We start from the raw sequence: 13,122 nt of genomic DNA on the forward strand, positions 1-13,122 counted from the left end.
TCTCATCTCCACCCCTTTGGATATGTGTAAATCCAACCCTGTCTTGAGAGCAAAAAGAATACATTATCGATAAGAAATGAGAAGTTGAGTACAAATGAAGACTCAGGAAAGGCAAGTCCACAGGATCAAATCAAATGATAGGAGACAATGGCAAAGAAAAGATTAAAAGAATTTATTAGATGCAAAATCAATATGAATATAACATACAAAACAACCTATATTTGATGTCGACACAGTAGCCATAGCCATAACCAATCGTTATGTACATTAAATTACAAGCACAACGACAGCATCTGCTGTTTTCCCAACAAATGCTGACACTTGAACCTTTACAAACACAACTCTCTCCCAAAAGTTTCCCATGATCCTTATACTAACATAGCTAAGAAAAAGAAAAAGAAAAAGAAGAGCCTAGTGCAAACAGATATTGTATAATTAACTTTGTGGTGACTCTAGTCTGTGCAAAAGAATGCTTCTAGAAACCAATGAACCAGTGATGCACAAGTATAAGAAACAAACCACCCTATTCAACTCTTTTTAGTTTCAAGAGAAGAACCCTCTTTAAGTGCTACTTGGGCCTCATTCTCCTTGCCCTGTGCTAAAAGAGCAACAGCTTGTAAATAAAAAGCAATGTACCAAACGGGGGATATTACTTGTGCTTGCATTGCATCATTTAGCGCTTCATCCGCCATATTGTTCATCAGATAACATAGACTACGACGTGCATAAACAGTTGGAGAAACCATCGTTCCAACATCAATGAACTGCATTACACAATAAATCCATCAAACCCATTTCATCATTGGTACAATATCTATGATATAATTTGAATATAGACTATTAATAAACAAAACCCACCGTATAATGAAAATATTTCATATATAAAAAATATACGCTATGTCTTTATTTTGTATATCAATCTACTAGTCTGCAAGGTTATAAAATAGTTTTTGACTTTCTAATATTTGAATTTATCACTTTCTTTTTCTAGATACGAAGATTACTATTTTATATAATTGGTATTTTAACATGTGCAATGCACAAGATAATTATTTGTTTTTATATAACCAAACTTCATAATAAATAAATATTTTTTAATACAAATTATATTATAACTAAAATTTGAAATAAATAAACATTTTTAACATATAAATTATATTTAAGATCGATAATAAATAATTTATATTGCGATACAATGTTACTTTTATCTATTTGATATTTTTTTTTTTTTAAATTAATTTATAAATGAAGATGAAAAGGATAAATTGAAATATGAAAGTAATAACATCCCCAATTCAGGAGAGGACTGCAAGTGATTTTATATATTCTTCAAGAATTGCACTTTTGATCCGTACTTTTTCAATTTCACGAATTGTCCACCAACTTTTTCTTTCGCGAATTTGATTCATCCAATATTTAATGAAAACGTTGATGTGGCACAGTCACATCAGTATTTCTTTTAAATATTGGATGTTAACATTTATGTTGATGGACCAAAATTCCACTTTTTTTGTCATCATGTTATTTGATTAATTTAATTTCGTTGATGACTAATTTTTGTCAAAAAAATTTGAATGACCCCTTTAATGGGACCTTTCTTACCAAGTTTTTTCATTCACAAGATTCAAGTTTGAAACCTGTCTAAGGGATCCGAGTCTAATGTCCCTCAGACCAATAACATATTAGTATTGCACAACTAAAGTAGTGGCAGGATCCAATTCACAAAAAAATAAATAAAAAATAAGGAATAAAATTCGTGAAATTGAGAAAATATAAGGATGAAGAGTACAATTAAGTCACTCTTCAATATAACCAAGAGCCAAGAACATTACTAACCATCGTATAGCTATCGATTGCAGTTGTAAAATCCTTATGCCGAAAAGCAGAATCGCCTTTCTTCTTTGAGTTCAATGTTTCCTGCATCTGGTTTGTCCACATTTGGAATGAAAGCTGCTTGATAGGAAAGCCAATTAACACGGGGAAACATGTCAATATAGTAGAAATGTGAAAAGACATCAAATATTCGAGATTAGACCAAAGGCAACATGTTGTAACCAGGTGTTCAAACAGAAAATTAAAGTTATAGAGTGAAAAAATTATTATTACAGCGACATAGCTCTAACTCTTATGTTGTTTGATATGGCAGACCAAGTATAAGCATAGACAAAATAGTAAGACCAAAAAAGTTTAGTTTCAGGGTCCCTAAACTATTAAAAAGTCAAACAAAAGAAACTGAATTATTTCAGGATCAAACATGACATTTCATTTACTCCACAATCAAGGCAAACAACAAGAACAGCCTTAACTCACTAGGTCAGGTTAGCCGCATTGATCACGGTTAAAGACAAAATTCTCAAAAATATTATTCACCATAAGATCCCTCTTAAAACTTTCCTCTAATGTCCTTCTTTGTCTCCCTCACCTTTTCACAAGACTAAAAACAATGCAATCTACTTTTCTTGTTGGTGCTTCCAGTAGTTTTCTTGCACATGTCAAAACCACCTTAACCGAGCTTATGTCATCTTTTCTTCAATCAGTGACATTAATATTTCCTCATATACAATAGCTTTGTATCCTATCCTTTCTTGTGTAGCCATGCATCCATTTTAACATTTTTTTCCCACTTCCACCTTTTCCTCTTGTTCCTTTAAAGTCCAACATTTACTATCATAAAGTATAACAGGACCACGTATTACAATCCGATAAAACTTTCTGAGTTTCATAGATACTTTGGGATCGCAAATAACCCTCAATACTCCACAATCAAAACAGTCAAAGTTTGAACGAAATTGAATAATAAAGGACCAATAGCTTTAAATGATTTTTTACAGTTTCTACAATTTGGATATCTGAAACAAACCTCAGTTGCTGCTCCCTCATCGTCTTTATACCCAATTTTCTCCAGCACCTCATGCAGGGCAGTCAGATCCATTCGCAGACAAGCTTCTCCAAGAGGTGAAAGGGGAAAAGCAGCTGTACCATCGGGTATACCCATCAGCACATGAGAAGAAACCTACAAAATTAAAAACATCAATAGTCAATTCCAGCTAACAAAGATACGGTGCAAGTGTTAGAATCTTACAATTCGCTATTCAAAACTAAATTTGATACAATTCAACTAGCTAACAATTCGTAGCATGAGATGCATAGCAATAAATGGATGAATTGTACAATTTTTTTTATCACCAATACATATCAAATGACTAAGCAATTCGTTATTTTTCCTTTTTAACATTTCCTTCACCAATTTTCAGCACAGAAATTTGAAAGTTAAATAACCTTAAATTTATTTATCTATTTGCAATATAAAATTTGAAGCACAAAATGCCGAGATGATATTCTGCTCTCTAGTTAATTGCCACATCATCAACTTGTGATCATTCCCCATTCCTTTGTTGAGACATCCATCTCTTTGATTCTCACAAAAGCAATTTGCTTAGTTTCACATCCATCTTTAGGGTACTCTAAGTTGACATGTTAGCAATTTCACTTTATTTTATTGTTACATCAGCAATTTATAATCATTCTTCTTTCCTAGTAGATTGTTTATTCAACTTCTTCATCCATCTTTCAGTTATGTTACTCTAAGTTGAGAAACTTATCTTTTCACTTTCTCATGGATTTCAAAATGCTTCTTTTTTATTGAGTGTAATCATTAGATTTAAAAGTTTATGGCCCCTACACAATGCAGATTTAAACCTAGTTGTATTGATTGCATATTATTTGGTTATTGCTCTAGTATATTTTCATGCTTCTGAAACTGGAGTTTTACAGCAATACTCATTTATTTCATGCACTCTATTTGGAATTTGCTTCCAGGATGACCTCGAAGATATTCACCTCTGGAATACAAAGAGTACCCATAGTCTTTCTTTTATGGTTTCTACAGCATATAGATCTAAATTGCCATAGAATAACATTAATGATTACTCGATTGCTACCATTATAGTTGTTCATTGTCCTACAGCCACAATAATGCCCAGAGAAACATTTCCTATTTTTTCAAAGCTTCAGATTTCAACCTAGAGGCAAAGGTTGAAGTTTAGGGTGGCTTGTATTGTTAGATCAGAAGGGAAAATAATTAGGAACAGTTGGTCATAGGAAATTAGCTAGATAAGTAGGGGAGAGTAAGGATGGAAGGGGCATTTTGAATTATACCAATTGAGATTCAGGCATTAGCTCCATGGTAGAAAGGGAAAACCCTTTGTGAAAGGGAGATCCTTGGAGAAGAAATTTCTCCCGCTGTTCTATTAAATTTTTTATCAAGAAAAAAAAATCAGTTTTTTTTTACTCTATTTTCTATTTTGGGTTCCTCACATTGTTCCATTGACCTTTTTTTCATACTTTTAAAATAAAGGCTGAATAGTATGCAATGACTTGGAATTTTGTTTTGAGATTTATAGTTGTTTTCAATTTCTCACTTAAAAGTACTATTTGAGCACTATACATCATTTCTGTGAAATATTTAAGCTATTTTTCGTCAGGTTTCTGAATCTTATGATTCAATGCGGTTTACAAATCGCCACTCAACAATTAGATTGACAGTCCAGAATTTGAATTACGATTTGATAACCACTAGACAGATATGCCTTGCAAATATAAACCAGTCTTATAGCATTCTTCTATATGCTATCCTTGTATAGTTTATCTTGTATGTAAACTATATGATATTGTTTTATGTAAAAAATTTTATAAATGACATTGAACAGAGAAAGCAAGAAACATCAGAAAAAGCCAAATTATGTAGAGCTCTATAATCCTAGAAAAACCAGTCTTGAAGCATTCTTCTATAGTTTATCTTCATTTAAAGTATTAAGTCCAGCTATCCTTGTGTCTCAGACAGTAAACTATGCTGAACCACTTTCAAACCAGCTAACCTCAGAATCCTTCTGAAGAGGTATTAGAGCAGCAACCAGTGATCTTGGATTAGGACGCTCTCGTGGTTCAGATTGCAAGCATCGCGAGGCTAGACGCACTAATTCAGTTCCATCATCATTTGAAAGCTCTCCTTCCAAACAAGAGTCTGATAGCATTTGAAGGTTTTTGTCTCTAATCAGGTCAAGGGCCTGCAAAAATTATGAAGTTAAGTGTATGTTTTGAAAGTGATTGTTTTGTGGACATAAATTTTTATTCACAAACTAGTAATTATTTCTTTAAAATAAGCCAACTAAACACACATTAAATGTTAGATGCACAACAAAATCAAAATCAATACAGAACTCTTGGTCCTCAAGCAAATAAAAACCACCATATTCAATCAAAAGAGCCTCATGTTAGTCCGAACAAATAGGAAATTTAAAATTCTCAACAGGGTACTTCTTACTTGATTTTAGCTAGAACAAGGGGAAGAATAAATCTATTAAAAGTAAGAGTTCAATTAGACTAAGAAGATAGACAACATTAGAGGACAGGGCATACTGGTTCAGTCCCCTGATCATTTGTAAATTGTTCAATTTCAATCCCCTGATCATTTGAAAATTGTTCAGTCCCCTGACCATTTGAAAATTGTTCAGTCCCCTCATGATTTGGAAATTGTAGCATCTTAGGGTTCCTGGCTCTAATCAGGTCAATGACCTGCAAAAATTATGAAAGAAAGGGTATGTTTGGGAAGTGATTATTTTGGGAAATTACTTATTAAAAAAACTCTAAAAACTTCGACAAAAATTACCAATTAAACACATTAAATATTATATGCATAACAAAATTGAAATCAAAATCAATACAGAACGCTTGGTCCTCAAGTATATAAAATCACCATATTCAATCAAGAGCCTCATGTTAGTCCAAAGAATTAGGCAATTTAAAGTTCTCAACAGGGTACTTGTTAGCTCTAGAACAAGGGAATAAATTGATCAAAAGAAAGAGCTCAATTAGAGTAAAAAGAAAAGACATTATAGGACAAGGCACACAAAGCATGGTTTGCATAACTTTATCGAGTAAAGAAACTTACATGGCTTGGAGGAATATGTTTTCCACTGAGAAGGTCAAGCAAAAGGGTACCAAAGCTATAAGTAACACTCTCTGGAGTAACTCTGCCTGCATGACCACGGAAAAGAAGGGCAAAATATATATTTATAATTATGCCGTAAGATGATAGGATACAAAATGATTACAATAATTAAACCATCATATATAAACAAAAAAAATTTCTATTTGGGGAAATGAGAATTATATTATCCACTCCAGTAACATAAAGTCTGAAATGGAAAATCAGATCATGGGCCTGTTTGTTTAAGTTTTTTCCTTTAAAAAAAGGTTTTTAAAAATAAAGTAAGCAGTTTTCTACTTTTTTGATGTGTTTGTCTAAATTTCTTTTTAAGAAGAAAACAATTTTCTGCTTTTTTTAAGAAGCAACTCCTATCTGCTTCTTAAAAAATCACTTTTTTTAGTCTTAAAATGGCCCTATATCAACCTGTTTATGATAATAAGATAAATTATGGTCATAGAACTAATAGCTCCACCCAACATGGTCAAATATCACCAACATCAATGTGAAGATGAATTTCCACAGAAATAAGTCAACCATTGGATTAAGAGCTTGTAAAGAGAAGCATTAAACCATAAAATTGATCTGAAGAACAAATTTTGCAGAAGATCTGGTCTATGACTAAATAGTTTTGCACCATCTTAACCAGTGAATTCTTATTGATAGAGAATATGAAAACATAAATGATAATGACAATAGTCCAGGTCCAGGAGTAAAATTACTAGAGGTACCATCTGAGGACATTTTAGCTCCAAGGGATAATAATAAAAATGATAGTAATATCATCAGTTCATCACAATACGTACTAATGACTTGAGCTTCTAATGAGAAACTATTTACACACCATACTATACAAAGACACTCTAGTTTATTTACCCTTTTAAAGATGTTGGTTTCTAGCGGGAAAAAAAGGAAGATGCAGGGTTCTACAAGCAGTTGATACAGAACACTTTGGATACAAATAGAACAGCCAAATAAAGTGAAAGCAATGACAACTGAAGCTCATTTTTTATCTGTAGGAATTCTCCATGGGAAACCATATGCCATAGCATGTGCCAGTTAAGAAGAGACTAATAAGAAAGCCATATCCCAATCTTCATAAACATTTCTATCATTATACTACACTCTACTTTTCTTAGTTTCACAGCTCAATACCCTATTAATTTGGCAAAAACTAAATGAAAATAAAGTAACAGAAACAACTGTTATGAGAGAAGAAAAGCCATTATCTTATCAAGAAACTTGTAATAAGCATGGTACAAAAGCTTGATCATGCACAGGCACAGAAGATCAAGCAACATGATTTTGTGATGAAAAATATATCTTGTCTTAGGGGTACCTGTCCTCAGATATTCAGGTGGAGTAAACGCTAAATTCGTACTATAACTTTTCCCATCTCGACTATTTTTCATCAGACCGAAGCATGAAAGCCTAGGATTGTAGTCCTGAATAACAAGGGGGGAAAAGAAAAAGGAAAGTCAGTACATGGTATTCAGGCTAAGAACACACAAATTTATTGCAGTTTCTTTTCTACCACTATCATTGCCCTTTCATCACCCCTTAATCAAATAAATAGCTACTTACTATGCATCCTAGTCTTTACCCATTCTAAGGCTATGAAATATTGAATGATGATCAACTCTATATCTTGGTTCTCATAAACCTCTGATATCATTTCCAATTCTACAAAACAGTATATAATTTGCTATGTGCAGTGTATCTTGGCTGTCTATCCAATTATTGTGAATTAATAATTAAACTTAATTCAGAGTATGAAATTTTGAAGACAAACTTGAACAAAATAGGTAATTAAATTGTTGACCTGTCAAGGGAAATGAGTTATCAATATTAAATGATATTAATTAATTTTTAAGCAATTCAATTGTATATATAATAACATTTTATCAACTGTAGTAAATCTTTCCATGATTGCACCATTTAGATTGTGTGCTATATACCACTTCATAAGGATAAAAGACAATTAGTATATCTGCATCTTCTAAGCATCATCCAACAAAACCTTAACCTTGCGTGATACTGGTCATGTCACAGATGAAGGAAATAAACTTACAGCATCAAAAAGAACTCGGTAAGCATGAAGATCATGATATAGTGCACGCCCTTTGCTGGTACAGTACTCTAGAGCTTGGGCAATGCATAGAGCAACTCTCATTCGCATTGCCCATTTCATAGGCTGATTTTCCCCTAAATAATTGTGTAAAAGGTTGTTAAAAAAATGTCATCAAACCATATTTAAGAGAATGAGGGCATAAAGTAGTGGCAACAAAAAAAGCACAGCTACAGTTAACCAAGTAGAATTAAATGAATACAAGAAGGCAATTGAAATATTTCCATCATAATAAACTCCCTGGCAAACAGATTTTAACAATATTCTGATGAAGGGACTTTCCTAATAACACCAGATTGCTTTCATTCACTGGTTGGATAAGAGTTTTATTTAGAATAAAAACAAGAACAAGTAAATACCTAACACAGCGAAAATGAATTACTTGCCATTTATGCACTTAACTTACAATGGAATAAATGTTTTGCCAAAGTCTCATTGGGCATATATTCAGCAACAAGTAACCTCTCATCGCCATCACAGCAACATCCAAGCAGATTTACCAATCTTTGGTTCCTTAGCTGACCAACAGCCCTGGCCTCCTCCTGCAGGGAGGGGGGGTGAGGAAAAAGTTCTTTAACGAGCTAACAATGAATGTTGAATAGTACATTTAAGTGAATGAAGAAAACTACATCACTAACCACATGGAAAATAATTGTGAAAATGGTGGATAACTTTCAACTGGCACTACATGTAAAAAGGAAAATCCATAAAGCCACAAATCCATCACCAAGATGTTTGAAGCTTTAAGTCCAAATGCAACTTACCAATAAGGAATCCAAGCAGGAAAAAAAACCAAGAGCTTTTTGTTAACACTGTCTACTACTATTAATTGAGCCAACTATCATTGGTAAGTGCAACTAACATAATTCACGCACCAAATTTTTTAGCACAAGTTAATTATATTGATAGATGTAGCATATTATATATAAAATATCTATGAAATATGAAAATGTTGCACACCAAGAGAAAATATTCAATAGAAACAAGAAACACAGATGTCATTATGCCATGCATGACTTAGGATGCATTAAACCATGTAAAACAGGCATAAGTTGAACAACACCCATGTGTATAAAACAAACTAAATTGATCCAGTTTTTCCAACAATTCCCATTTAGATATTGAAATGTTATTAAAATCTACAGAGAGTGGGCACATGCAAGCTCACCAAAAATTGTTGTTCATCTGGCCAGGCTGATCTGTTGAACCGTTTGACAGCAATTAAATCATGTAAAGCACACTTAAGTTCAACTGTCTTATATTTATTTAGCCTATATAAAGAAATGCAAATGTGTGGGGGGAAAAAAAGCATGAAAAAACAAACTAATTCATGGTCCTTAGGAATCCCAACCACCATAGGATCTCTATGTCCTCAACGGCACAAGAGCAAGGTAAAACCAACAAAATAAATAAAAAGGTACACATGCACAAGCCAAAATAGATAACTAATTCAGCCGTTAAAAGCAGAAAAAAGAAAGAGGGATAGACCAACCAGATGGCAACATTATTAAAATGCAGAATCACACAAGAAATCCAGTAACAGATATTTAAAACGAACATTTAAAATATCAAATCTAGCTGGAGTTGGCACATGCATACACATCAAAAATTGCTGGACATCTGCCCAGGTTGAGCTGTTGAAACCATTTGAAAGCACTTAAACCATGTAAAACACAGTTAAATTGAACAGTGTTGTATTTATTTATCCTAGATAAAGAAACACAAATGCATGAAAACAACACACACGTGTATAAAACAAACAAAAAATGATTCAGCCATTCCCCTAACTCCAATAGGATCCATGTCTGCAGCAGGAAAAGCCTGAGGTGAAACTGACAAAAAATTAAACGGTACACATGCACAAAGCAAAATAATAATTGATTCAGCCATTAAAACCGAAAAAATTTAGTAAAACCAACTGGAGATCGCAACGTTATAATAAGCATAAGCATACAAGAAAACCGGTACTTATAACGAACATTTAAAATAACAAATCTGCATGGTGTTGGTATCACGTAAACTGATGCATGCTTACCAAAAATGGCTGCGCATCCGGCCAGGCATTTCTGTTGAACCGTTTGACAGCAATTCGCATCTGATTATCAAGTTTCCCTTTATAGACCACATTTGGAGCCTTTTCTCCATGCTCAGAAACTATATTTTCAACAGCAAATCCGGATGTAGCCCTCCTAAGCTGATCAATTGAGAATTCATGAAACCTCGGCAAATCAATGGCCTCAACAACATTTTCTTCGTTTGCTGAACAAGAAATATAAACACAAACAGCAATCAATCTCAGAGCAGCAAGAACAGAAACTAGGCACATTCAATGATTCAAACACTTACCGCAATCAACCTGAACCTCAGGAGCTGGACCATCTTGCTCAGTACCCGTGCAGCATGCTGGGAACTTAGAAAACTCACAACCCATGCCAACCCTGTAACTCATTGGCAAATTCTAGTTAGTCAATAAACTTTCAAATTTTCTCAAAAGCCCCTTTTGCTTAAAACTATAATAACCTCTCAGCCTAGCACCACGTTCAACCAAACACACAACACACTTTATCACCCACAGAATTTCATTAAAACAAGTTTGGTGGGGCTTCACTTGCCAAAATTGAATTTTGAAAAATACCCAAAAACCCTTTTACATCAAGAAAGAAAAAAAAATCCACAACAAACAGGTTATGTACGGAACTCATCAAGAATTCACAATTGACTGTCACCTGGAACCATGTTGAGCTAGGTAGGGAGAACCCAATAGGAGTTAACAATAAAAAAATGATAGAAACTACCCAATAAAGCAATTATCAAAAAATTAAGCAAAACAATAACGAATATTCGGCATATACAGCTAAAAAATCAAACCTTTCTTTCAGCAGCAAATGAGAGCAGTGTTGGGTGAATCCACTTCAATGGTGCTTCCCTGAATTGTCAACACAAAGCAATCAAATCAGCCAAAAAAATGAGCCCCAAAACATTTATTTTACAGAAATTGAAAAATGCATTAGAAGAACACTTATTGAGGCAGCAAGCAATGAAGCCAAGGTAGTTTTATGCAAAATCAAAGATCAGAAAGAAACATGAAGGGGAATTGAAGAAGAAAAGCGATAAGAAGCATTGACGAAGCACCTAAGCAAGCGCAGGCGCAGGGATTCGGAACAGTCAAAACTAAAATATAAAAGACAGGGAAAGTGAAAGGACTTTCTTTTCTTGTTCTCATCTTTCACACTTTATATACTGTGTTTTAATATTACTTTTAATCAGCATAATCAATAACCTCATCAATAAAACAATAAATAAAAAAAATGCAAGTCAAACTCAAACTCAACTTCATCAACCTCTACTTTAATTCTCCCTACCGCGTTAATTCATTTATATAAAGTTTCGTAATTACCATTTTTAGTATAAAATTATTAATGTTTTAGTATCTATTTTCTTTTGAATGAAGATATTTTAAAAAATTAATATGTTCAAACTTAAAATGACATTAAAAAAATTTGAATCTAAATTTTTTATACTAATTAATAACTTTAAATGTTTTATACTAAATATAATATTATACTATAATTTATTGATAGTATTAAATATCTTTAATGTATGTACGATAACATTCAATATCAATAATTTTAAATTTGAATTTTAACATAAAGTTACATTAAATATTTAAAAGAAAACTTTTAGCATGCATATTAATTCTACTTTGAATAAAATTTTCTTTCACGAAATATTCTTAAATGTATTAACTATTAATAGATCTAAAATCATATATATGTCGATAAACTTAATTCTTTAAATAAACAAACAAGTATACAACTGAGTCATAAATTTATTATAAATACCTCAATATATTTCTTCTACATGTAATCATTACCTTTGAGTGCTTTCATGCCTAATAAGAAATTGGTTTAAATATATTTTACATCTCTAAAACATTTGTTAATTTTAATTTTTGACAGTAATATTAAAATATTTCGTTTTTATTTTATTTAAGAAAAAAAAACATTTTGTCATTAGAACAAACAAATCACTTTCGAATTGAATTAATTGTATAACACCTTCATTTAACAGTACAAATCTAACACCTATAATTAAAAAAAATGTGTTTTTAATAAAAAACTTTATCAAGTAAATAAATTAGAGACCAAAATTAAATATATATATATATATATATATATATATATATATATATTTGTTTTAATAAAATTAAAAACATGTCTAAATCCAAAATATTTTATACTTATGATTTTAAAATCATTCTAATTAGTGTTTTGTAGATTACATGGAATATCTACAAATATAAATAAAATGTAAATTTCAAATATATATATATATATATATATTATTTTAAATGATTATATTATAAATGAAAAAAAATTGTGTTAAAAAATAGTCTATTTAATAATAGTTTGTGAATAATTTATTGTGCATAAGAAAAAAGCTATGTATGGAATAAAATAATTAATAAAAATAAAGACGGTATAATTAACTTTTTTTTTGAAGAGATTGTATAATTAATTTAAGTATCGATTTCTGTGTTTTAATTTAATATTATTAAACTTAGTGAAAAATTGTTATAATTTGGATGCGATATAGAAAATTCGATTTTTTTTTACGAATGTTTTGTTTCTTTATTTATATATACTTGCACTATTTAACCAAACATAAAGCAAAATATCTCTTGTTTTTTTTTTAATCAAAACATGAAGTAGATTTTCGTCACTATTCAACCTTTTGTGATGTAATACGATAGATTGAATAATGTATATTACAAAATAGAATTAAATTAAATATATAAATATGGAGCAAAAAAATATATATAATGGTTGCTTATTATTTTGAGTATATCGCTGTACGCATGAGGGTTTGGTCCTTCATTACGCTGTTTCCACCGACATCGCCCCTTTTATTAAACCGTTCACAACTCAAACCCCATTACAATCTGTCCACTTCATACACTAATAATAATAATAAAAATTCTATGAAAATATCCAAAGTCAAAACTAAA

At 31.6% G+C, this 13,122-nt stretch overlaps 1 protein-coding gene across 2 annotated transcripts; it reads right to left on the minus strand.

The window, feature by feature from the left end:
* Positions 1-148: 148 nt before the first annotated feature.
* LOC109800026 (serine/threonine-protein kinase BSK7) lies at positions 149-11,383 on the minus strand. 2 transcript variants are annotated; one of them, XM_020360702.3, is made up of 13 exons: positions 11,247-11,383; positions 10,983-11,040; positions 10,461-10,552; positions 10,150-10,373; positions 8,521-8,656; positions 8,058-8,191; positions 7,326-7,431; positions 5,951-6,036; positions 5,419-5,574; positions 4,878-5,066; positions 2,861-3,013; positions 1,837-1,950; positions 149-764 (listed from the first exon to the last, which is right to left on the minus strand). In XM_020360702.3, the coding sequence occupies exons 3-13, from the start codon at positions 10,543-10,545 to the stop codon at positions 528-530; spliced, it is 1,620 nt and encodes a 539-aa protein (XP_020216291.1). In that variant the 5' UTR covers positions 10,546-10,552; positions 10,983-11,040; positions 11,247-11,383; the 3' UTR covers positions 149-527. The 2 variants fall into 2 exon arrangements, with proteins under 2 accessions (XP_020216291.1, XP_020216292.1); XM_020360703.3 differs by lacking the exon at positions 5,419-5,574 and having other exon boundaries at positions 11,247-11,382.
* Between the last annotated feature and the right edge of the window lie 1,739 nt (positions 11,384-13,122).

The sequence above is a fragment of the Cajanus cajan genome, chromosome 2, assembly GCF_000230855.2.
Source record: "Cajanus cajan strain Asha chromosome 2, NIPB_CcT2T_4, whole genome shotgun sequence".
Lineage (NCBI taxonomy): Eukaryota > Viridiplantae > Streptophyta > Magnoliopsida > Fabales > Fabaceae > Cajanus > Cajanus cajan.